This window comes from Canis lupus, chromosome 5 (assembly GCF_011100685.1).
Source record: "Canis lupus familiaris isolate Mischka breed German Shepherd chromosome 5, alternate assembly UU_Cfam_GSD_1.0, whole genome shotgun sequence".
Taxonomy (NCBI): Eukaryota; Metazoa; Chordata; class Mammalia; order Carnivora; family Canidae; genus Canis; species Canis lupus.
Window position 1 is genome coordinate 81266976 of NC_049226.1, and position 27497 is coordinate 81294472.

Consider the following 27497-nt stretch of genomic DNA (forward strand, 5'->3'; position numbering starts at 1 on the left):
AGAAAGCACAAGTGGGAAGGAGGGAGAAGCAGGCTTCCCACCAAGCAGGGAAACCAAAGTGGGGCTCGAGCCCATGTCCTGAGCCAAAAGGAAGGCAAATGCTCAACTGACTGAGCCACCTAGGCGCCCCTCATATGACTACTTCCAATTGAAATTCAATATTATAGGAATTCTACTCAGGTTCTTTGATTTTATATTCATAACTTTTTTTCTTATACTGAAAATCTTGGTTCCTAATGATATTAACAAAATTACTTGTAACATGTATTATTTATAACTTACCCATATGTGTGTGTATTTCAAAATAATTACTAAAATTATCACTAGCAGTAAAACTACTAAATGACATTTAATATTTTTTTTGTGGTTCTTTCATCTAGACATTTTAACCTTAACTGAAGGATAATTTAATGGGACAAGTCACTTCTCCGTCAGCCTAAAACCATTGTTCCTTAATTAGGAACAAAGGGAGCTAAGTGCAAAAGCTCAGGTCATATAGTTTTTAGGCCATTTTCCCTTCCAACTACCATCTTGAGACAAAGACATAAGGTCTGGGTGAAAAAGTCTTTAGGGAACGGATATAAACACAGGAGAAACAAATCACCCTACTGTGTAACACAGGGTCAGTGAACTGAAGGAATAAGAAGCTAGGAAAGAAATCATGAACATAATTCTCATTAAACAGGCACGGTAAGTTGGAGCTGACACACAGCTGCAAATTTTCTCAGCGGGAGCTAGACTGAAACGCTGCTTAGCAACACCAGAAGGCAGATGACAATGAGGGCGATACAAAGAGCTGAAGAATCAGATTTAAGCGTGACAATCATACCATCTTACAACTGACTGTTCACCAGCCAAGCAACACCTAATTCTGGTAATAACAATAAAATATGGTGACTGCATTGCCTACACTTTATTACTCCTATTTCCTGTGGGTTTTTACATTTTTTTTCTTTTTAAGTAGGCCCTATGCCCTATGTGTGGCCTGAACTCAAGACCTTGAGATCAAGAGTCACATCCTCTACTGACTGAGTCAGCCAGGCTCCCCTTTAATTTCCTATTTTTCAAAACGCTAGTAATGAGGTGCCTGGGTGGCTCAGTTGGTAAAGTGTCTATCTTCAGCTCAGGTCATGATCTCAGGGTTCTGGGATCAAGCTGAGTCAGGCTCCCTGCTCAGTGGGGAGCCCACTTCTTCCTTTCCTTCTGCCTGCCATTCCTTCTGTTTGTGCTCTCTATCAAATAAATAAAAATAAAATCTTTATTTTAAATAAATAAATAGTTGATAAATATAATGTTCAAGGGCACCAGGGTGGCTCAGCGGTTGAGCCTCTGCCTTCGGCTTGGGCTGTGATCCCCGGGTCCTAGGATCAAGTCCCGTATCGGACTCCCCTGCAGGGAGCCTGCTTCTAAGTCTGCCTATGTCTCTGCCTCTCTCTCTCCGTCTTTCATGAATAAATAAAATATTTCAAAAAATAAATAAAATAATTATAATGTCTGAGCCAACAAAATTCAGGCACTGATCCCTTCAAACATTTTTAAAAACATCTTAAAACTTCACAGGCTATTGTAGAAATAGGCTGTAGAAATAATAGGTATTTTTATCATCAGCGATTTTTTCAAATTTAAGTTTTCTTATCATGCTCAACTTTTGATACATATTAGAATCATCCATGGGCTTAAAAAAATACAGATCCCTAGATGCTAATGCAGACATGCTAAATCAGAATCTCTACAAGTGGCTGGGCATCCATATTTTGAAAAAAGACTCAGACAATCGTATTTGCCCCAAAAGCCAAAGACCCTGTAATATAATACATAAATATCTACAATTGTCAAAGTTTTCTGTGCATGAGAATCACCTCAGAAGCTTGTTTAACATGCCAGCTGGCAGGACCTCCAAAAGTGTTGATTCCATTGGTTGTCATGGGCTCAGTAATCTGCATGTTCAAGGAGCGTTCCAGGTAACACTGAGGCAGGTATTACCGAGCCATACACTCAGTAACTTTTTTAAAACATTTTTTGGAAATCATATAAAGAAACCAAAATAGATGAATACTACCAGCTTGGGATCTGGAATGTGGCAGCCACTGACCTGAGTGATGTTTGTGAAAATCTGCTCAGACATCCTCTCGCACAGAACAGCCAAGAGATGTAGGATGAGCACCTTCTGCTCCTGGCCTTCCACAAGAGTTTGGTGCTGCTCTAACTCCAAGAGGCTTTTGCTGGAGAAGGGCTTTGTTTTTAACTCTGCTTCATCTTCCATGGCCATATGCGTCAACTCCTACCAGCATGGGAGAAAAGAAAAAGTGAGGAAAAAGGCTGTAGAACTAAGGGCTTCCACAATAGTGAGAAAACTCTGTTTGAAATGTATTTGTAAAGAACTAGTCTAAGTGTTTGCTGCAGCATTATTTATAATAGCCAAAATTTGGAGACAAATGTCTAGCAATAAGAGAATGAATAAACTGTATTTATTATACTGTAGCAGTTGAAATAAACTAGATCTATGTGGATGTCAACAGAAAGACCTCAAAAACAGTGCTTAGTGAAAAATGGAAGCTGTAGAATGATATGTATTTTATGGTATACATATATGAACATTTAAAACTTCATAGTAAAAAGCGTACATACATAAAGAGAACTAGCTTGACAAACTACTTACATTATCAGCATTTTTCATGATCTCTACCACTAGCCCTGCTGAACTGAGACCTCAGGCCATCTAACATTTCCAAACCCTTTTTTAGAGACTATTAAATGCTTTCAGCAGCTTTTTCCCTACGATACTTAAAACTAAATCTCTACTAATAGATAATTCATTACTGTGGGTTTTGTAGGCTTTTTCCCTACACTTCACATTGTAAATTTCCTTGGGAAGAGAAAACCTTAAGTTCCTTAACAATTAATATTTTACCAAAGTAAGTGACAGTTTAGAGCAACGGTTCCCAACAGGGCCTGGTAATTTCTGCTCTGCAGGGGACAGTTAACTATGTCTTAGGACATTCTTGGTTTCATAATTGGGGAGTGATATAGGCATCTAGTGGTAGAGGTCAGGGATGCTACTAAACATCCTACAAGGAAGCACAGGAAGCCCCTGGCCTCTCAACAAAAAATTACCCAGCCCAAAATGCCAATAGTACCCAAGGTGCAAAAACCTTGGGTTTAAGCAAAGTCCTTTGATTGTTTGTTTTTGTTTTTTTAAAGAATTTATTTATTCTTTATTTTAGAGAGAGTGTGCGGTGTGTGCAAGTGGGGGGTGGGGGTGAGAGGGGAAGGGCAGAAGGAGAGGAAGAGAGAGAATCTCAAACAGGCTCCACTCACGGGGCAGAGCCTGACACAGGGCTCGATCCCATGACCCTGAGATCACAACCTGAGCCAAAATCAAGTCGGTTACTTAACCAACTGAGCCACCCAGGCGCCTCTGATTTTTTTTTTAAGATTTTATTTATTTATTCATGAGAGACAGAGAGAGAGAGGAGAGAGGCAAAGACACAGGCAGAGGGAGAAGCAGGCTCCATGCAGGGAGCCCGACACGGGACTCAATCCCGGGACCTGTGCCGGGATCATGCCCTGTGCCGAAGGTAGGCGCTAAACCGCTGAACCACCCAGGGATCCCCTGATTTTTTGCTTTTTAAAATAATTTTTAAAATTCTCTGATTAAGAGCACATTTTCTTGTAATGTTATTTACAATGGGTGACTAAGTAAGGGGATAGAATGTGAACACAGGAAGGGGTGCCTGGGTGGCCCAGTCAATTAAGCATCCAACTCTTGGTTTCAGCTTAGGTTGTGGTCTCAGGGCTGCGACCTCAGGATTGTGAGATCGAGCCACACACTGGGCTCCATGCTCAGCACAGAATCTGCTTGAGATTTTCTCTCCCTCTGGCCCTTCCATTTGTGTTCTCTCTCTCTCAAATAAATAAATAAATCTTTAAAAAAAAAAAAAAGAAGAAGAAAAGAAAGAAAGAAAGAGAGAGAGAGAGAGAGAGAAAGAAAGAAAGAAAGAAAGAAAGAAAGAAAGAAAGAAAGAAAGAAAGAAAGAAAGAAAGAAAGAAAAGTGAACACAAGAGGTGAGAAAAGCATCAAAAAATGGCCCCTATTTCAAGTTCTAGAAATGTTAGCCCTGATTCTCTCCTTGTATTCCCCTCTAGCCACTCCAACCTCAAACTCCACAGACATTCTCTTAGAACAGACACTTTATTTTAGGGAAAATAAAGTAGAAGGCAGAGCTGGAGGACAGAAAATCAGAGATCACCCCGTTGACAGTCTCCAACAATGCAAATAAGGAGTACAGTATGAGGTACAAGTTGCTGTCAGAGATTAGAGCAAGAGGAAGCACAATCACCAACACTAAGAAACAGACCCGGAAAAGGTTTCAGGTGGTTACAAAATGAAACGAGAAAGGCAGAACTGCTAAATCTGCTTTCCAAATACCTGACAAAACAACAGTCAGAAAGGATAAAGGATTACTCCATAACTGCAAAACCTGCTATTAACTTCAAAAGAGTACTTACTGTCAACACAGAGCAAAGATTAACCCTTTCATAGATCAAGAGTTCTACTTTGGTCATCTCTAAAAGTTCAGGGCAGATCACCTCGGAAAACAGTCCAATCATATGTGTACTGCTTTTTTTCTTTTTACCAACCCAAAGGCTACTAACAAATAAATTACTCTTACATCCTGTGATTATTTCTCTCTAAGATTAGGACCTTAATTTTAGGAGCTAAAATTATGACTGCCCTGAAAATTCAAAGGGGATCCTGGTTGTATCCTGAAATAAAGCTGACCATGCCCTTATCATATATGTAGTTCTTACCTTCAAGCAGAAGATGAAGAAGTCACCTGCCAAACCACACTCTTGGCAGTGGGATAACAAGTCCCCGAGATGCTCTACCCGACATTGCTCTGAGGACACCTTCTGGTACAGGGCTTCATCTTCATCTTCATCACTGCAACATGAAGTAAGATTTATCTTGGCAGTGTCACCCAGAGATATTATTTTTGAAACTCCATAATAATCTTCCAAAGTTACACATGGTATTTTCATACAGTAAAGCATTAGAAAGATCTCAAAAATTTGTTTAAATTATTTTCCTGATGCTCCATGCTAAAAAAGCATTTATTCTCAGAAGGTAGGGTAAGATGTCGTATATAGTCATTTGCTCAGTGGGGAAAAGACTCATGAAGGAAGTGGCTTTTGAAGGAAGATGGATGTTAAAGAATTACCACTATTTCAATAAACTGAAATAGCAAGGAGGAATTAAAGTATAGGTTGTATGCAGATATTCTGAGAAAAAGAAGTCAGCAAAGCAAGGTCAGATTACAGGGGGGCCTTGAATGCCATTCAAAGAAAGCTGGACTTTTTTTTGATGAGCCCCTGAAGGGTTATGGGCAGCAGAAAAAGATACTATCCTTACAGGAGAACATGCAGTCAGTCTCAACTAATAAGAACTAACGAGATGAAATATGAAAATGCAGAAAGACTCGGAAAACTGAGTAAGCCAAATTTTCAGGTAATAAAATACGGCTACATTATTAAAAGCAATGCTACGATGTCTGCAAAAAAGTTTTAAGAAACTTCTCATGAGGTGCTAAGGGTTTTAATTTTAATTTGCAGGATAAGTGAAAAAGCCAAGATACAATATTATTATACTGTATCATGTAAATAAACACAGATGGACTAGAAGACAAAACACTAAAAAAATGCAAACAGTGACTAGGATAGCAGTTGTCTTTTGTTTTCCTCTTTATGCTTTTTTGCATTATACAAAGAAGGTATGTGCTCTTGTGATTAAAGAAGGAAACAAAAGTTTTCAGACTAAACTGAGAAAAAAATGACAGATGTTGTTTCATATCACTGAAAAATACAATTAGGAAATAGAATTGATTTGGCCATTCCATTGGGCAGTAAGCCCCAATTTGCCAGTTCACTAATGATGTGGGCTTTATACTCCTCTAGTAGAATGGGTAACCTATTAACTAAGCTTAAGATCACTTCTTCCATTATCCCAGAATCTCCCAGCATCCTTCAGATTAGTCATGTTATCTACACCACATTTTATATTAGACAAAAAAACTGAAATGGCTAAGAGTCACTTCTAAGCTTCTGTGAACCGCCCTGTCAAAATGAAATACTATATTCAAATACTTTTTAAAAAAGACATGACAGGGGAACCTGGATGGCTCAGTCAGTTAAGTGTCTGCCTTTGGCTCAGGCCTTGATCCTGGAGTCCTGGGATCAAGCCCCACTTTGGGCTCCCTGCTCAACAGGGAGCCTGCTTCTCCCTCTCCCTCTCCCCTCCACTTCTGCTTGCTCTCTCCCTCAAATAAATAAATAAAATCTTTAAAAATAAATAAAATAAAAAGACATGACAATAATTACCTTATGAAATTCTATTTCATTCATTCTTAAAATTTCAAGGATAAAGACTCAGTTTCAAATACTATAGTTACATCTGGGTCCAGAAAAAAAAAAATTCTGGATCCAGAGATCATGAAACCTAAGCTGCTCTTTTAGTGTTTCTTTATTTTTAAAAAAATAGTTTATTTATTTATTCATAAGAGACACAGAGAGAGAGGCGGAGACATAGGCAGAGGGAGAAGCAGGCTTCTTGCAGGGAGCCGGATTTGGGACTCCATCCCAGGATTCTGGGATCACGCCCTTAGCCAAAGGCAGACGCTCAACCACTGAGCCACCCAGGTGTCTCTTAGTGTTTCTTTAAACAAACTTTTTATTGATAACTAGGGCTCCTGGACAGAATGATAGGGGAAAGGGTAAGTGGTGAGACTGACTTGCCTTTAGGGGACTGGCACCAGGAGCAAGATCTTTAGAATGAAAGATAAAATCAGTCACACACACACACTTCTCTGATGTAGTGCATGTCAACTTTTCGGAGATACGGAGTATCTTAAGTATCAAATGAAAACTATGGACCCTATTTTAAAAAAAAAATCAGCTTTGTGCATAAAAATTTCTTGTATATAATTTCAAAGGGACTATGGACACCTAGAAGTCTATGTAGAAACCCTGAGTTAAGAGTCCATTGCTTCCAGCATTAGATGGAGATTCATTCAATAACTGCCTATTCATGTTTCTTCTACCATGAAGAGAAACTATAGTTTCAATAAGAACTGTTGATTCTGATATACACTAAGATGTACACTAGAGACCAGTTACAATAGCTATTAATTTTAATACTGATAAGATTTAACTTATAAACTATAACTATAAAATTCCCCCCCAAAAAAAAAAATTCCCTATACACTCACTAGATTGATCTCAGACTAAACTATTCCAAAGTGTTCTTAAAATAAACACATTAAATTTTAAATTCTTTCAGTTCAGGAGCATAGTTACAACCACAAAACCTACTAGTGCTCAACAACTCTCAAGAAATTGGTAGCTTGGGATCCCTGGGTGGCGCAGCGGTTTAGCACCTGCCTTTGGCCCAGGGCACGATCCTGGAGACCCAGGATCGAATCCCACGTCGGGCTCCTGGTGCATGGAACCTGCTTCTCCCTCTGCCTATGTCTCTGCCTCTCTCTCTCTCTCTCTGTGTGACTATCATAAATAAATAAATTAATTAATAAATTAATAAATTAATAAATTAATAAATAAAAAGAAATTGGTAGCTTGCATTTGTACTGAGAATTCTGCTTGCAATCAATGTATGTTTTCCATTTTTCTCAAGTCCATCCTATTGATAGAGTGTTTTATAACTTTACTAAGTTAACCATGAATAAAAAATTAAATTTAACACTTTAATAAACAGCCACACTTTGAATGAGACATAAAAATCTGAATATCCAGCAGCCCAGGTGGCTTAATGGTTTAGCGCGGCCTTCAGCCTGGGGTGTGATCCTGGAGACCCGGGATTGTCCCACATCCTCCCTGCATGGAGCCTGCTTCTCCCTCTACCTGTGTCTCTGCCTCTTTCTCTCTCTCCCTCTGTGTCTCTCATGAATAAATAAACAAATCCAATCTTTAAAAAAAAAAAAAATCTGAGTATCTGTCAGCAGTTAAGAACTGTATGGGACTCTGGTCGACAGGAACTTACATTCTGAGGTCATAATATCTATACATATCACCCAAAAAAGGAAATAACTTAAAATATATTTGTGAAATGTGAGAGAAATAAATTATCCATTCCACTAATATTTATTAAGTACCTTCCAATTGCTCTCCAGGAGAAAGAAACCCCCATCAAAAAAATTAACATAAAAGCTATCAGACAATTTCATTTAAGAATAAGTCTGACTCTGAACAGACATATACCATTTGGAGATTCAGAAAGAGAACTGGATGGTTATGGTGCTGAGGGTAAACATGTGACTACCCTTTATTCTGATTCTCTGGCAAAGACTTGCAAAGTAAGTGCACTTGTGATGCAGAGCTGCAAGGCTCCAGCAAATGGCATCTACTATTAGCTAGCATCTGGGGAAAAAACCTGCAGGATTATTTAAGGAGCTCACATTTCATTTAGAGATTATAAATAGCAGCACCTCGGCTGCTTGAAGTTCTAGGTCCTGTTCTATCAGCGCCCCTTAGTGGACAAGTCAGGGAAGGGCCTTCTGGGTGCAATTCTATCCCAAGAGCGAGGGTAAAGGGTGGGTGGACTCACCAAATGGCCTCTTTGATGGTAACAATTATGCCACCTTGAGTGGCAGCTCTAAGTTGACACAAAGAATGAAGGGAGGACGCAGATTTGTCCAATCCTGCAAATCCTTTCAGGCTGGCAATTGCCTTCTTCCTCTCTAGCTTCCCCAGAATCCATAATAAGATCTCTTGGCAAAGTGACCTGGCAGAAAAAGCAGTTATAAATGAGCTTGTCATCTTACTCTACACATCTAACAAGCTAACATAAAAAAAGACAGGAAGACTGTCAGGTTCCACTGCATTCTAAATGCTGGCACAACCACCTAGTACTACTGAAGTGCAGGACTGGAAACTATGCTTCCTGTGAATCTCAGAATATATCTAATATCCTGAAATTCAGTGAGTGACTGACTAATCTTTGGCTCTAGAAGCAACTCTGATAAGATCCATGATTTTTATTTTTGTTTTTTTAAATATTTCCAAGTGTACCATTGCCTTTGGATTAGATACCATAAAAGAAAGTTTACACTGATAAAACCATCTATCAATGGGAACAAGAGCTGGTGACCAAGAAAGAGCATACCCACAAATTCTGGGTGATTCCTCAGCCCCTTTTATCTGTACCAGTCAACTAGGATCAGGGTGGAATAAACGTTTGCTTCTTCCTTCTCAGTCTCTGATGAGAACATGATAGTGCTCTGAGGATTTGGGTTTCAAAACTCAAAGTCATTATATGGACAGTTCTTTGAACTTCTTTGAAGTTCTTTCACGTAGTTATAGTCTCCATCTTCCTCTGTGTTCTCTGCTCTGTTGCTGTGGGCTACAATAATGTGTTGACCAAAGGTTAGAGTCCAAGGTAGTATGTGAGCTTTCCCTCACCACTTAACAATGATGAGGATAGCTGTCATTTACTGAGTTTGTGATTATCCAGGGAGAGTGCTCAACACTTTATAGTCAGTCTTTATAATAACCCTATGAAGAGGGTACTATTACTATATGTCTGATCACATGTGGGGGATTTCTAAACACTAAAAATCAGAATTTTCTAGGACTTTAAAAAGGATATAAACTCATATAAGGAGGAAGAAATAACATAAGTATCTATGAAAATGGAGCTGATACAAAATGAAGCCAACCTAAATCCCAATACAAAAGATTATTTTCAGGATGATTAAGAAATCCCTTCATTCCAAACAACACTGTGCAGCACTCACGTCAAATCCAAGTCTAAATTACAGGGTGCCACATTCAGATCCAGATTTCCCCAACTTGACTTCTTACTCCCCACAAGGTTGTTATGATCCATTCTCCATTTCCTCCTCCCTAGACATGTAATTCCAGTATTTCTCACTGATCAAACAGGGACATGTTTACACACGTAAACAAGGATTTTGTCTCTGACGTCTAGGACTGAGGCTGAGGAAAGCCATTCTAAAAATTACATTCAATCCCCTGCAACCTGAGAAGCTCTCTTTCGGGGCGCCTGGGTGGCTGTCAGTTAAGCATCTGCCTTCCGCTCAGGTCCTGATCCCAGGGTCCTCCTGTCGATCCCCCTATCAGGCTCCCTGCTGGAGGAGGGGGCCTGCTTCTCTCTCTCCCTCTGCTGCTCCGCCGGCTTGTGCTCTTCCTCTCCAGGAAATAAATAAAATCTTTTTTAAAAGGAAAAGCTTTCTTTCTTTCTCAGATGAGCAGAGTAAGAGGATCCCCAAATGTTTTACTGATTTTGAAAGAAAAAAAATTACAAAGTGGCATTAAGTTTTATAAGAATAAGAACATCATTCAATATAGATTTCACTATTTATAAATAAATAAGGTTCTCTAGACTGTTTACCTTATGTGAGACACACTTTGCTTGGTAAAACTGTAGAGAGAAAAGAGCACTCCCAGGACTGGAAGCAGGGAATCCACTAAAACTGTCACAGGGTCATTCCCGACCACGTATACCTAGGGAAAAGAAAATGATGTGAGGTACCAATGGGTGCAAAGCCAGAGAAATTGGAATCAAATACCATATATCTATTAGCAGCACAGAGAGTCTTATCTTAAGTAACACTTTAGTCCTAAACCGAACAATTTTAGCTCTAAGGCTAAGAAAACTATTTGAGATTGTCAGACAGGCCAAAACACAGGGAGCCTGAACTGGAACAGCACCCTTTGGTGTGTGCAGCCTGAAGAAATACTGGGGAAAATGAGTAAATTAACCCATGTCCTGACCCCTTCCTTTCCTGCTTTCGATGACCTTCGTATCTCCGGCTAATCTGCCATCACTCATCTCTACAATAATTCTCTAATTACTGAAGGCTCTGCTCTCAGGAACTAACAGACAATTAATGCCAAATAGAAAAACTTAAAACTAGGTTTGAAAAACAAAAACAAAGCTTGCTCTAGATTTGTCACTCTTAAGATATAACTGCCATGTGGGCATGTCCTATTCTCTCCAGTTCATAAAAAATGTTAAAAGAAATTATAACGTGCATCTAGCTCTGCAATGGATTTACAGGGTTAAATGTGTAAGGATGCCAATTTTTGTTAACGGTAATTACAGTAATTACGTTACACATTCTAGTTGGCCTTTAAAAAGGATAACACACATGGATTCAATGAGCTTTATGTGAATACCCACTGGAATTTAGGCATTGTCCTAGGCATTGTAGTGAGTATAAAAATGAGAGTTGTTCTCTCTCAATTGCTGTGATCTACCAAGAAGAATAAAACAAGTAAACCAATTATAATAATAATAATTCAAGGCAGGGAATTTAAAGAATTAAGAGGAGCAAAATGCTATTTTTTCAATATTCTTTATAAGGGCCTCTGTAAGTTTCCTTTTCCTCATCCTTTGAAACAGAGCTGAGGCTGGGGCACCTGGCTGGCTCAGTTGGAAGAGCATGGGATTGTGAATTCTAGCCCCACAATGGTGTAGAGATTACTCAAATAAACAAAAATTTATAAATAAATAAAAGAGGGCTAAGACTTGACCATGGGTGATTGTTATAACTTTTTTTCCATAGGAGACCGTCATAATTTTAATAAGCCAACTGTTTATAAAGAATCTAATATAGGGACGCCTGGGTGGCTCAGCAGTTGAGTGCCTGCCTTCGGCCCAGGGCATGATCCTGGGATACTGGGATCAAGTCCCACAACGAGCTCCCTGCAAGGAGCCTGCTTCTCCCTCTGCCTATGTCTTTGCCTCTCTCTCTCTCTGTCTCTCATGAATAAATAAAGTCTGAGAAGAAGAAGAAAGAAGAAAGAAGAAAGAAGAAAGAAGAAAGAAGAAGAAAGAAGAAAGAAGAAGAAGAATCTAATATAGTACCTGGAAGATAAAAATGCTAGCATAGTTCCTGTAACACATATTAAGAATGTAATCATGAGGCGCCTAGATGGCTCAGTAGGTTAAGCCACCAACTCTTGATTTTGGCCCAGGTCATGATCTCACCGTCATGAGATCAACCCCTGTCGGGCTCTGTGCTATCAAGCCCTGTTGGGCTCTGCGCTTAGTATGGAATCCGCTTGAGATTCTCTGATTTTCTCTCTCTCTCTCTCTCAATCTCTCTCTCTCTCTCTCCCTTCCCCCACTTGCATGCTCGCATGTGCAACAATGCACTCTCTCTCTCTAAAATAAATAAATAAAATCTTAAAAAAAAATAATCAGGGGATCCCTGGGTGGCTCAGTGGTTTAGTGCCTGCCTTCAGCCCAGGGCATGATCCTGGAGCCCCGGGATCGAATCCCACATCAGACTCCCTGCATGGAGCCTGCTTCTCCCTCTGCCTGTGTCTCCACCTCTCTCTCTCTCTCTCTCCGTCTCTCACGAATAAATAAATAAAATCTTTAAAAAAAAATTAACTGTCACTTCCTCATCTTTCTCCTTTCATCATCATTATCTGTGTCTATACTATCAGGTTTTAATTATTAATTAAAATGTGTTTAACTTAAGTAGAAATCAGTGCTGTTTATGTAATACTAAAGGTCATAGAGGCACAAGCTGGAAAACTCTCCATGCTTTTCCAGAGAGCCTGTCCCTTTAAATCAATCCTAATTTTTCACACTCCTTAAACCTCCCAGCTCCTCTGTGGAGCCTGATAACCAAGGAGCCAGCTTCCTGTGCATGATCTAATCTCCATAAGCCCAGCTAAATGAGGTGACTTGTATGGCAGTGCTCACAAGCAATATGCAGGCCTAATTATGATATCACCAATTACAAGTGGTAAAAAAAAAAAAAGAGAGAGAGAGAGAGAGAGAGAGATTCCCCCAGATAACTAACGTAAGGGCCCATTGTTTGGCTCTGTAGTCTGTGTTCCCAGAAGTAATCCCTGTGGAGCCATCCTTCCTTACCAGCATCTTTTGTACAAAAAACCAAAACCAAATGGAGTTAAATCTCCATTATTTACTGGCTTTACTGGGCCAAAGCACCTCAAACTTTAACATGAATTCAATCAAGCCCATTTCTCAGGATATTGTTACTGATAAATTCTTCCCATTTTTAAGTTCTCTTGTTATACTTTTCTGAAGGAACAAGTACTGCTTTTGTATTAAGAACAATTGATCAATGAGTTTTCTCTGTGATGTCTCAAAGAACTTGAATGGCCTCTGCTTGACACATAGAAGTTGTCACCTCCTTTCCAAGACAATAATAAATTTCTCTTTGTCCTGAGCCCAAAGATATCTCCATTTTAAACTTCCTTGATGGGGCAGCCCAGGTGGCTCAGCGGTTTAGCGCCGCCTTCAGCCCAGGGCCTGATCCTAGAGACCTGGGATCAAGTCCCACGTTGGGCTCCCTGCATGGAGCCTGCTTCTCCCTCTGCCTGTGTCTCTGCCTCTCTCTCTCTCTCTCCCTCTCTGTGTCTCTCATGAATAAATAAATAAGATTTAAAAAAAAACAAAACAAAACCTCCTTGATGGAAGGATATTTATTTTTCAAAAGTTTTGGATGGGCCATTTGAAAGTTCTACCTTTTCCATTGACTGTACAACTGTTCATCCATTCATTCACTAGTTCAAATATTTAATAAGCATCTAACCAACATTAATGACTCTTCTCCTCTAAATTCCAATAGCACTAGAGCTTCTAAGATATAATCAGCCCATAAATATACAGTTATCTCTCCCTTCTTCAACTAGCCTATTTCTCTATTTCAGCACCTATTGTGATAGATGATTAAGTTGTGTTACTTGAATGCTTGGTGAATAAGCAGTTGTGACAGAAATATACAACTTAAAGGAACGACACTGTTACCATTTTTATGAAGCAAACAACTAACGTTTATAGCAATGTCTACTCAAGAATCAACAAGGTTATTCAGCTAAACATTTAATAATCAATCCTCACAAGAGTCCTACAGGTTAAGTATTTTTATTCCCATTCTAAAAATATGGAAAACAGGACAGAGAAGCCAAGTGAGTTGAACCAACGTACTCTGTTAGTAAATGGCAGAGCCAGGGTGAACTCAAATCTGCCTGACATAAAATCCATGCACAATCCATAAAGATGGAGAGCAGATGAGTAGTTGTACAGGGGTGGGATGAAGGGAAAATGGAAACTGGTTCATTAATGGGTATGGCATTTCCACTTGGGGTGATGAACGAGTTCTGGAACTAAACAGTGACAATAACTGTGTGACACTGCAAATGGACTTAATGTCAGTGAATGGTATACTTGAAATAGTTAAAATAGTAAATTTTATGTCATGTGTATTTTACCACAATTTTAAAAAGAATAAAGCATGTACTCCATGGCCTCCTAATACTTACCTCCTATGTGCATTTTTTCATTGCTTCAGTCCCTAACCCATATCAACTTTATCCCAGCCATCTTCCCTCTGAATCAATAGGCCCCAGCTTGTTGGGCTATTAGTACCTCTAGGCCTGCTACCTCTGCAAAGTAGGGAAAGAGTTCCTGAGCGGCACCACGGACAGCAGCTTCTGCACCACCTCCCCTTCCTCCTAAGTCTTCCAGTAAGTAGATCTCCAGGGTCATACTATGGCCAGGCCTTTCCAAGGACAGTGCCCTCCTTCCAATCTTTTGCCAAGCACTCAACTCATATGCAGGTTAACATTTGGTCTGCACCTCACATCCAACATTACCCTCTATGTACATTCCCAAAGTGGCATCTGGTTACTTCCCAATTCACATGGACTCCCCAGATCATTGACATATACCTGCAGTTCAGTGACTCATCAAGGGATAAAGGAGGCTGCATTGATTCAGCCAATGTCACACTGTGATCTCTTGCCAACAGCACTGACAATGACCAAATGCTCTAGGAAAAAACAAAAACAAAAACAATAGCTCTTCTAATGAAGTCATACTATATATGGAAGAAATTGTTGGGGCCAATTCCTTCCAGTCCCCTCCACATTAGGTTGGTGACAGTACCAACTGAGGAAGCACAATAGTAAACTGTTCCTGCCCCACAGTGAAGAGGACCCTACTACCCTGCATCTGTGCCCTGACATGGGTGTTGTGGGAGTTCCTTGGACTGTGCTTATGTGTAGTCTCCTAGTTGGGGTTCTTTTCTGTTCACCTAGAGGCACAGTGGGATGAGAGTTCAAGTTCAGAACCACAATCCCATACTTTATATATTATTTTGACCTGTGGAAATTCCATTTTCTCAGCAGTGTGACAGTGGAGTATGTTTCACATAGGGTTATTTCCCACTGACCAGTTGTGGGACTTAACACAAATCAACTGACTTCTCTGAGTCTCCGTTTCCTTATCTAGAGAATAGGAAGGTCAGATTAATCAAGCTTTAAGGACTCTTTGGTATCTCATCTATTATCCTCTGACTTGAGTACAAATTTGCTTTCTTCCTTCTGTATCTTTCTGGTACCTTAGCCATTAAGAGGTAAAGTTAGTTTAAAAACATGAGCTGGGGGATCCCTGGGTGGCGCAGCGGTTTGGCACCTGCCTTTGGCCCAGGGCGTGATCCTGGAGACCCGGGATCGAATCCCACGTCAGGCTCCTGGTGCATGGAGCCTGCTTCTCCCTCTGCCTATGTCCCTGCCTCTCTCTCTCTCTCTGTGACTATCATAAATAAATAAAACTTAGAAAAAGAAAAAAAAATAAAAACATGAGCTGGGCAGCCCGGGTGGCTCAGCGGTTTAGCACTGCCTTCAGCCCAGGACCTTATCCTGGAGACCTAGGATCTAGTCCCACATCGGGCTCCCTGCATAGAGCCTGCTTCTCCCTCTGCCTGTGTCTCTGCCTCTCTCTCTCTCTCTCTCTGTGTCTCTCATAAATAAATAAATAAATAAATAAATAAATAAATAAATAATTTTTTAAAAATAAAAATAATAAAAACATGAGCCAATTCTCCACCACCCAAAAAATTCTGAAACACTGAAACTTGACAAAGTTGTAAAAATTTCTAACCCTCCCCACATGCTTTCCCTTGCCCTATCAGTTCTGAAGTTAGCACTTTAAAGATGAAATCCTGTTCAGTTGAAAGAATCACATTCCTTCTGGTTACTTGAGGTATCTGCTGGAACTAGGGATCCCCCAACACAACACCAAGAGATAGGAAAACTGAAGCAGGGAAGGGAGACACAGACTTTCAAGGTACCCTTTCAATTCTTTGGTGTAAAAAAACCTCTCTGAGAGTAAGTGAAATGGTGCTTTGAAGAAAAGATGAACTTCCATGTCTACCTGTGGCTTTTCTGGTATAAATACATAGGACAGGGCTGAGGAGCAAAATAAGAAGGAGTATGGATTTATTAAAATCATAATGACTCAGAACAGATCACTCGAGGAAACAGACGGGTACCAACGACCCCACTGGCAGCTTGGGGATTTCCACATTCCTTTCTGAAAGCATCTTGGCTTTCTACCACAGATCCAGCCATGAGAAGAAATGTCTGTGGTTAAGTCTTATAACCCCTCATCTGAGCTTAAAGACTACTCTTAACAAGTAATAGAGACATGTTTCTGGGTACTCTTAACAACAGATCACGTACTACTGGTAACTCTTTGTTGCTTGACTGGGAGCTCCCTGAAGGCAGCAACTGGCTCTTAATCATTTCTGTGTTTGTAAACCTAGCAGACTATATGGCATTCTATATGTACTTGGCAAAATTTGTGTGTGTGTATATGACTGATTAACTGAATCAAAGAAAGAATGAATAAAGTACATTGAATGTTTTTTATGTTCTCAAAAGCTCTATTTTTGTAGAGGAATTACAATGTTCTCTGTATTTTCTTTTCTTTTCTTTTTTTTAAAGCTATAGCTAGAAGCTATTCCATCAATGTTAATGAGCTGAAGAATCACAGAACTTCAGCTATGGAAGGGAGAGCATACTGAACAATAGGAAGTTTGCTTTTAGTGTATTGGCTTATTCAGAACCTATCTTCGATATTTAAAGGACTCAATTTCTCTGGAAGGACTGACTATAAACTTAAATTAAAAAGGAAAGGAAAAACCCAGAGGAGTCAAATGGCCAGAAGTATTAAGAATAAACATCTGTTTCTGATTCAGAGCAAAACAAAAAGCAGTCCTCACACACTCCACTTCTCATTTACTAGACTTCCATCACATTGTTAAGCACATCCCTAAGGGACCACTGCAAAGTTGAAAGAGCACCAGCAAGTCAGGAGTCAGGAAACGGGTATGAATTTTGTTTCTGACACCTACATGATTGCCCAAAATCACATATTATGTGAGTGAACATGGGTAAGACATTTAAACCTCCCTAGGATTCAGCTTCCTCATTCATAATGCAAGTGTTAAGCTTTTTGCATAGGTACCAGTTAAGATAATTTATGTTAAGATATTTTTCTTAAAATATACAGTCCTGTGCAAATGTTACACTTATTCCTAAATACCTGCTGATGTGATTGTAAATGGAACGGTCTCCTTGCTTTATGGCCTTATCTTCTACAAGGATATATACGTGTGGAAATATAAACATGAATCAAGCTGAGTCCTAACAGTGAAATTCAGTACAGGCTGTAACTTGATTTTTCACCCTGTTAAAGATTAAACTAGTCAAATGCTGCCTTCTAAAATATCACATTGATCCTTTTGATAGTAACGTTCCAGAACTTCTAATGCAATTACTGAGTTTAATTAAGACTTGTGAGAAGCAAGAGAACAAGGCAAGTTACCTAATACATTATTCTGCATTGTGCATGCTTTCAGAGTGTGTTATATAAAATAATCTTTTTTAAAAAGTTTCCTTGAACCAAAAGAGAACTGACAGTTTTTTAAGCACAAATTATTTGCTAAAGTATACAATGAACCTATCGAAAGTTACTCTGTTTCATCCCTGCAACTCAAGTGTTAAATAAATACTGTTATCTAAAGTAAGATGGATAGGGACGCCTGGGTGGCTTAGTGGCTGAGCGTCTGCCTTCAGCTCAGGGTGTGATCCCGGGGTCCTGGGATCGAGTCCCACATCGGGCTCCCCACAGGGAGCCTGCTTCTCTCTCTCCCCGTGTCTCTGCCTATGTCTCTCATGAATAAATAAATAAAATCTTAAAAAAAAAAAAAAAAAGTAACATGGATAGTCAACCCTTGAGCCCGATTCCAACCTAGGTCTATTTGATTCAAAAGGCCAGGTGCGGGATCCCTGGGTGGCGCAGCGGTTTGGCGCCTGCCTTTGGCTCAGGGCGTGATCCTGGAGACCCGGGATCAAATCCCACATCGGGCTCCTGGTGCATGGAGCCTGCTTCTCCCTCTGCCTGTGTCTCTGCCTCTCTTTCTCTCTCTGTGACTATCATAAATAAATAAAAAAAATTAAAAAAAAAAAAGGGTCATGTCCCCATTTAAAAAAAAAAAAAAAAAAAAGGCCAGGTGCTTTTCACTACACTATACCACAGAATCTGAATGTACCATCTAACACGTGAATCTCTCACAGCTTTGAAGGATACCTTTTTAAAAAAAAAAGATTTATTTATTTTGGGGAGGGAAGAGAAGAAGAGGGAGATAGAGAAAGAATCTCAAGCAGACTCCCCACTATGTGCAGAGCCTGATGTGGGGTTCGATCTCACAACTCTGAGTCATGACCTGAGCTGAATCCAAGAGTCTGACACTTAACAGACTGAGCCACATAGGGACCCCAAAGACACTTCTTTTAGTCCTTTACATGTTATTCAAGGTCACAGTTCAATTAGAATTGGAAACATCCAGAAAGAATAACTGCCTTTGAGGAAGAGCTATAGGTGGGAGAAGACTAATTTTTTACTGCAAAGCCTTTTGTACTTCTTAAATGTGTACCATATGCAAATATTATCTTAACACAGAGTCAAAGAGAAGAGACAAAAGGATTGGTTCCCAGACCAGATCTGGCATTCACTAGTATGATTTGGGACAAGTTACTTCACAATCTTTTGGATTTTGTTTCCTTTACTGCAAAATGAGGGATTAGTTTGTCAAATCCAAAGAATGTACCACACCAACAATGAACCCTAATATAACTCATGGACTTTGGATGAAACAGGTGTGTCAGTGGAGGCTCACCAACTGTAACAAATGTCATACTCTGATGTGAAATGTTAACAGTGGGAGAAGTTGTGCACATGTGGTGGCAGGAAATATATGGAAAAACTCTCTGCTTGATTGTTATGTGAACATAAAACTGCCCGGAAAAAAACAGTCTATTCAAAAACAAAAAAAGAAATTATTTCTAAATTTCCTTCAAGCTCTAAGATTCCATTATTCCAATTTACTCTATAAAAACAATTAAAAATTTAGAAAGAGGAATCAATTGGCCGATCCGCGAGAGTAACTTTAATTAGAAATTTGCTATGAAAAAAAAAAAAAAGAAATTTGCTATGATTAAATGGCCAAAAAAAGACTTGGATAATTAAAGTCAGGATTCCCTGAATCTAGAAACAGAGAGATAAAATGGAAATGAGAATGAAGAATATAAACTAATTAGGTACCTTCCAGCCTCTCCTACCCTAAAATTTCTTCTGCCTTTAGGGAGTCTCAGCAAGTATTGTGAGAAATACTAAAAGGAAGCATCCCCCCAACTCTCCCAGTCCTACCTAGTATCAGATTCTGGCCAGTTCTCTTAAGAGCATGAAAATGTCCAAATTGTAAAGAATTATAATTCTTTCATCCTGCCCTAGCCAGAACCAATCCCTATGCAGCCTAGGTCTCTCTTTACCTCTCTAGGCAAAGAAAAACCATTTATCCCTCTCATACCAAGGAGTACCAAAAAAAAAAAGTATTCTAGGGACAGGGCCCCAGACATTCAGAATCAGAGGGAGACAGAATAGGAAGCCATTGGACTAAAAGTTATTTGAGCTGCAAATCCCCTTCTCAACTTAGATAACTTTACCAGACATAAGGCACACACATAGAAATGACTAAAATTATTTGCACTAAAGTACAAGTGGCTATGCCAAATTTTCAGTTCAATTCAATGAGCATATATGTGTATACCTGTATTGTTGAGAACTTTCTACCTAGCCCACTAGAGACACAATGCTCCATTCTGTGCTGTATGTGAAGGATGCAAGCATCAAAAGGCCTTCTCTTATAATTTCTCCTGCCACATTTTCATTCAGTAAGCCGAGGGTTTATTTCCTTAAATACCAAAATGTATTTTTATTTTACCTCTTTCAGAAGCAATTTTAAAAAATGGATTATATGCAATCCTTGCCTTCTTAAATAAGTATACTGAACATACCAGTCGCCACATACTTTGCTTTTCAAATTATTCTGCCCTTTTGGGGGGTACTTCTGTCTCCTTTCTTGCTCTTCTCTGCTGGCATTCTCCCGTAGTATGCCTTAGTCAGTTTAACTAACTTATTTTTTAAGACTTTATTAATTTATTCATGTATTATTAAATTTTTAAAGATTTTTTATTTATTTGAGAGAGAGAGAGTGAATATGGGTGGTGGGGGGGGAGCAGCAGAAGGAGAGGGAGAAGCAGACTTCCCACTGAGCAGGGAGCCCAATTCAGGGCTCAATCCCAGGACCTCCGGATCATGACCTGAGCCAAAGACAGATGCTTAACCAACTAAGCCATCCAGGAGCCCCAAGATTTTATTTTTAAGTAATCTCTATAACCCAACATGGGGCTCGAACTCAAAACTCCAAGATTGGGACACCTGGGTGGCTCAGCAGTTGATTCAGCTCAGGGCACGATCTCGGAATCCAGGATGAGTCCCGTATTGGGCTCCTTGCAGGGGGCCTGCTTCTCCCTCTGCCTGTGTCTCTGCCTCTCTCTGTGTGTGTGTGTGTGTGTCTCTCATGAATAAATAAATAAAATCTTAAAAAAAAAAAACCTCCAAAATTAAGGATTGCATGCTCTCCTGACTGAGCCAGCTGCCTACTCCTAATTTCTAATTTGTTACTTCTAATTCCACTACAGTCTTAACCAGAAAAATAGTCTGATCTGGATTGTGTATTCAGTAAAAAGGAAATTGGCTTTGAGGAATAAGAGGCTCTGCAGTTAGGTGAGATGGCAGCCAGATAGACGCTATTGTGATACAGGTAACCCAGGATATTCAATTGGAAATGTCAAATGAGGCACCAAGATAAAATAGACTTAAAACCCCAACATAAGATACCAGACTAAGATGAGAGTAGGACTAAAAAAAACTTCCCATTCAGAAAAAAGGTAGAGAAGGATCAAACGTGTGGAGACCAAGAGGAGATTGATGAAGATTTCTTTGAGGAGAGCTGCTGGTGAGGGTGAATCTCATCCCCTCAACCCACCCATGGTAAAAGAAAGAAAAAAAAGATAACCCAACTTAAAAATGGGCAAAGGATCCTTTTAAAAATAAAACAGGGATCCCTGGGTGGTGCAGCGGTTTGGCGCCTGCCTTTGGCCCAGGGCGTGATCCTGGAGACCCGGGATCAAATCCCACATCGGGCTTCCGGTGCATGGAGCCTGCTTCTCCCTCTGCCTATGTCTCTGCCTCTCTCTCTTTCTCTCTCTGTGACTATCATAAATAAATAAAAATTAAAAAAAAATAAAAATAAATAAAATAAAAAAAAAAAATAAAACAAAACAGGGATCCCTGGGTGGCACAGCGGTTTGGCGCCTGCCTTTGGCCCAGGGCGCGATCCTGGAGACCCGGGATCGAATCCCACGTCGGGCTCCCGGTGCATGGAGCCTGCTTCTCCCTCTGCCTGTGTCTCTGCCTCTCTCTCTTTGTGACTATCATTAATAAAAAATTTTAAAAATCTTTAAAAAAAATAATAAAAAAATAAAAATAAAAATAAAACAAAACAAAAACATGAGCAGAAGGAGGGGCAAAGGGAGAACCAGACTCACGCTGAGCTGGGAGTCTGATGCAGGGCTCCATCCCAGGGCCTTGGGATCATGACCCGAGCCAAAGACAGACGCTAAACTGACTGAGCTACTCAAGTGCCCCTTCTTTAAAAAAAAAAAAAAATTAAGATTTTATTTATTTAATTGAGAGAGAGTGAGAGAGACAGAGACCAGCATGAGGGGTGGGGGAACAGAGGGAGAGGGAGAAGCAGACTCTTCACTGAGCTGGGACCCGACATCGGACTCAATCCCAGAACCCTGGGATCATGACCTGAGCTGAAACAAAGGATCTTAATAGAAATTTCACCAAGGAAGACATGCAAATAGCCAGTAAGCACACAAGGGGCTGTTCAAGATCATTAGCCATTAGGGAAATGTGAGTCAAAAATCACAATAAGATACTACTTCATTCTCACCAGTAAGGCTATAATAACGGAAGAGAAGGAGAGCAAGAGGAGGAGGAGGAGAAAGAAAAGAGGTCATGGCAGTGGTAGTGTTGGCCAGAGAGGATAAACTGGAATTCTCATAGTCTGCTGGTGGGAACGCAAAGTGGTGCTGCCACTTTGGAAAACAGTCTGACAGTGCCTCAAAAAGTTGAACATAGCACTATCATATGATCCAGCAATTTCACTCCCAGCTATATAGACCAAGAGAAGTGAAAACATATGTCCACACAAAAACTTGTACTTGAATATCTATTAGCAGCATTGTTCACAAAAGCCAAAATGTGGAAACAACACACATTTCCACCAACTGACAAAATGTGGTATATCCATATAATAGAATACACTTGGAATTAAAAGGAATTAAGTACTGCTTCATGCAACAGCATGGATGAATCTTAAAAATATTCTGCTGGGGGGACTCCTGGTGGCTCAGTGGTTGAGTGTCTGACTTCGGCTCAGGTCATGATGCTGGGGTCCCAGGATCAAGTTCCACATTGGGCTCCCTGCATGGAGCCTGCTTCTCCCTCTGCCTATGTCTCTGCCTCTCTCTCAATTTGTGTCTCTGATGAATAAATAAATAAAATCTTTAAAAATATATATTCTGCTGGTGAAAAGGCAACTAAAGAAGACCATGTGTTACATGAGTGCATTTATATGAAATATCCAGAATGGGAAAATCTATAGAGATGGAAAATATATTTCAGTGGTTACCTAAAGCTACTCTGGGTCAGGCGGACAATAATATTCTCAGATCAGATCTGTGGTGATAGTTGCACAACACTGTGAATATACTAAAAGCACTGAGCTGAATGCTTTAAATGTGTGAATTGTGTGGTACGTGAATTATATACCAATAAATCTGTTAAAAAGAAAAGAAGAGAAGAGAGAAAGAAAACCAGAGCTGGAAATGTTCCCAAATGCTGCTCTAAAATTAAACACCCTCTTGTATCCTCTTGCTACCCAGTGACTTGTCGGATCGATTCAACTGTCCCAGATGTTTTCCTTATTTCCTGCCTTGGAGCTGTGCTCTGTAATTGAGTATTAGCAGAAAGTTAATAAAGACAACACATCCTTTGTTGTTAAACTTTACACAGTGTTTAGCATTTTCCTCCAACATACACATTTCCTCTGTTTTCCCACTGCAGCTGAGCTGCCAAAACCTTGTAGGGAAAATAATTACCCTTCTACACCCCTTCCTGCTTTCATAACAGTCCCAATCTTTTGTTCATCATCAAGTGTTTATAGCAAACTAACATTTTGCTTGCCTTTCCAGGAGGTTTTAAATTCACCAAACTGTTCACCAAATTAGGCCCCCCCCTCTTCCCTGCTTTGGGGGACAGGAATAGGAACAATAGGATTCACTATTTCTGGATCTCTCCATTTTTTGGAGGCTAATTCACTTGCCAGAAAGAAGTTGTTTTGCTTTCTTTTTCCTCGAAAAGCAATTTTTTTTTTACTTCCCAGAAATACTATGAGGATTTTTTATCAAAGTTTAGTCACATTTAGTTCTATCCTTGACGCCACTTTCAAGTTTTTCTGCTATTCCACACCCAACCATTTAACAATTTTTTCATCACGATATTCCTTAGATGGTATGTGACTGAAGATAACCTTTCTGAAAGTTAGCTGGGCCCTGTTCTCTAAATCAGAACATTTGCTTTCTAGACTGCTTTATATAGTTTCTTCTTCCTATAATCTAAAACGACCTTGCCTATGAATATTAGAGAACAGAATATAAAAACTTTTTTTCATAAGTCTCTAAATAAGGCATTAAAAAAAACCAAAAAGGGATCCCTGGGTGGCGCAGCGGTTTGGCGCCTGCCTTTGGCCCAGGGCGCGATCCTGGAGACCCGGGATCGAATCCCACATCAGGCTCCCGGTGCATGGAGCCTGCTTCTCCCTCTGCCTATGTCTCTGCCTCTCTCTCTCTCTCTCTGTGACTATCATAAATAAATAAAAATTAAAAAAAAAAAAAATTAAAAAAAAAAAAAAACCAAAAATAGCATTATATTCACTAAGTCACCATATCATATTTTATCTATAAGCAACTTAATTCTATATTTTTTAAATATTATTTATTTATTCATTCATGGGAGACACACACACACAGAGAGAGAGAGAGAGAGAGAGAGAGAGGCAGAGACACAGGCAGAGGGATAAGCAGGCTCCACGCAGGGAGCCCGATGCGGGACTCGATCCCCCGTCTCCAGGATCACGCCCTGGGCCAAAGGCAGGCACCAAACCGCTGACCCATCCAGGGATCCCCTTAATTCTATATTTGTATGCCAGGTCTACCCTCTAAAGGTAGAGTAGAGAGGTATTGTGCCTCTCTCTCTCTCTCTTTTTTAAGATTTTATTTATTTATTTGACAGAGAGAAGGCAGGGAAAGCACAAGCAAGGGGAGCGGCAGGCAGAAGGAGAAGCACACTCCACACCAAGCAGGGAGCCCAACATGGGGCTCGATCCCAGGACCCTGAGATTATGACCTGAGCAGAAGGCAGATGCTCAGCAGACTGAGCCACTGAGGTACCCCAATATCTTTTTTTTTAAATAGCAAATTAAATGAAAGTGTAGTAAACATCTTACTTTAGCAAAAAGCTGAGTGTTGTAGAGGATGAGTTCTGAATTTTTCAGCATGCGTTTTATATCTACAAATTATTAATATCATACATAAAGTTTAAAACAAAAGTATTTGCCTTCTTACCTGAAAGAATATAACTTTTTTTTTAAAGATTTTATTTATTTATTCATGAGAGGCACATAGAGAGAGAGAGAGAGAGGCAGAGACACAGGCAGAGGGAGAAGCAGGCTCCACGCAGGGAGCCCTACACAGGACTCAATCCCAGGTCTCCAGGATCACGCCCTGGGCCAAAGGTGGTGCTAAACCACTGAGCCACCTGGGCTGCCCTGAAAGAATATAACTTAAGATTTACTCTACATTCTCATACACTGCTAGAGGGAATGTAAAATGGTACAGTCACTTTGGCAGTTCTTCAAATGGTTAAACAGAGTTAATGTAAGACCTAGCAGTACACCCAACATAAATGAAGACATATATATACACAAAGACTTGTACACGAATGTCTATAGCGGCACTGATCCTAACAGCCAAAATGTAAAAGCAACCCAAATATCCATGAAAGGATGAATTACAAAATACAGTCTATATCTACAAAAGGATAGTATTCAGCAATAAAAAGTAATAAAATGTTGGGGTACCTGGCTGGCTTAGTCAGTAGAGCATACAACTCTTGATCTCAGGGTTGTGAGTTCAAGCCATATTGAGTATAGAGATTACTTAAAAATAAAAAAAAAATATGGGGTGCTTGGGTGGCTTAGTTAAGCGTCTGCCTTCCGCTCAGGTCAAGACCCCAGGACCCTGAGATCAAGCCCCACATGGGGTTCCTTGCTCACCTGGGAGCCTGCTTCTCTCTCTCCCTCTGCCCCTCCCCCTGCTGCTGCTTGTGCATGCTCTCTCTCTCAAATAAATAAATAAAATCTTTAAAAAAAATTTATTTTTTAAAGATTTTATTTACTTATTCATGAGAATACACAGAGAAGAAAGAGAGAGAGAGAGAGAGGCAGAGACACAGGCAGAGGGAGAAGCAGGCTCCATGCAGGGAGCCCGACGTGGGACTCAATCTTGGGTCTCCAGGATCAGGCCCTGGGCTGAAGGCAGCGTTAAACCTCTGAGCCACCCGGGCTGCCCTAAAAAAAACTTTTTTTTAAATGGGACCCCTGGGTGGCTCATTGGTTGAGCATCTGCCTTTGGCTCAAGGCATGATCCTGGTCCTGGGATAGAATTCCACATCAGGCTCCCTGTGAGGAGCCTGCTTCTCCCTCTATTTCTCTGCCTCTCTCTGTGTGTCTCTTGTGAATAAATAAATAAAATCTTAAAAAAAAAAAAAAGAAAAGAAAAGAATGAAGCCCTGCTTGATACAATATGAACCTGAAAAACATCATGCTAGGTAAAAGAGTCACAATCACAAAAAAAACACATATTTTATAATTCCATTTTTATGCAACATCCAGAATAGGCAAATCTATAGAAAGAGAAAGCAGATTAGTGGCTCTAATCTGGGTAGAGGGGTAGGGTGGTAAGAAGAGTGGAGGGAAGAGTGGTGGAGGGCTTTGATAGTATGTGTGAGGTTTCTTTTTGGGTAATAAAGTATCCTAAAATCAATTGTGATGATGGCTGCACAAACCTGTGAATGTAATAAAATGCCATTGATCTGCACACTTTTTTTTTTTTTTAAGATTTATTTATTTGAGAGACAGAGAGATTACAGAGTAGGCAGCAGGATGAGAGAGAATCTCAAACAGGTTCCCCACTGTGTGCAGAGCCCAGTACACGGCTCAGTCTCACAACCCTGAGATCGTGACCTGAGCTGAAATCAAGAGTTGGACACTTAACTGACTGAACCACCCAGGTGCACCAATTTGCACATTTAAATAGGTAAACTGTACAGTATGTGAATTGTATCTCATGAAGCTGGGGTTTTTTAATTTAAATTTTAGTTAATATACAGTACAATATTGGTTTCTGGAACAGAATTCAGTTTCATCACTTCAACTCAATACCCAGTACTTACCGTAACAAGTGCCATCTTTAATACCCATCACCCATCTAGCCCATCCCCCACCTCCCTCCATCAACCCTCAGTTTGTTCTCTATTGTTAAGAGTCTCTAATGGTTTGTTTCCCTCTTTTTTCCTTTTCTCCTTTCCCATATGTTCATCTGTTTTCTTTTTTTTTTTTTTTTTTTTTTTTAATTTTTTTTTTTTTTTTTTTTTTTTTTTTTATTTATGATAGTCACACAGAGAGAGAGAGAGAAGCAGAGACATAGGCAGAGGGAGAAGCAGGCTCCATGCACCGGGAGCCCGACGTGGGATTCGATCCCGGGTCTCCAGGATCACGCCCCGGGCCAAAGGCAGGCGCTAAACCGCTGCGCCACTTCTTTCTTAATTTCCACCTATGAGTGAGATCATAGGATATTTGTCTTTTCTGACTACTTATTTCATTTAGCATAATACACTCTAGCTGTAACCACATTATTGCAAATGGCAAGATTTCTCTTTTTTTTTAAAGATTTATTTATTTATTTATTTATTTATTTATTTATTCATTCATTCATTCATGAGAGACACACAGAGAGAGAGAGAAAGAGAGAGAGAGAGGCAGAGACACAGACAGAGGGAGAGGCAGGTTCCATGCAGAGAGCCTGACATGGGACTCGATCCT

The 27497-nt window shown here is 40.0% G+C and overlaps 1 protein-coding gene across 4 annotated transcripts in view; it reads right to left on the reverse strand.

Moving 5' to 3' along the window:
• The window catches only part of TANGO6 (transport and golgi organization 6 homolog), a 200886-nt gene that overhangs the window by 135085 nt on the left and 38304 nt on the right, over positions 1 to 27497 (reverse strand). For all 4 annotated transcript variants that reach the window (XM_038538490.1, XM_038538492.1, XM_038538493.1 and 1 more), the window contains 4 exons: positions 10424 to 10536; positions 8618 to 8794; positions 4813 to 4945; positions 2093 to 2281 (listed from right to left, as the gene is read on the reverse strand). In XM_038538490.1, the coding sequence (XP_038394418.1) occupies positions 2093 to 2281; positions 4813 to 4945; positions 8618 to 8794; positions 10424 to 10536 (612 nt within the window). The remainder of the gene's footprint in view (positions 1 to 2092; positions 2282 to 4812; positions 4946 to 8617; positions 8795 to 10423; positions 10537 to 27497) is intronic.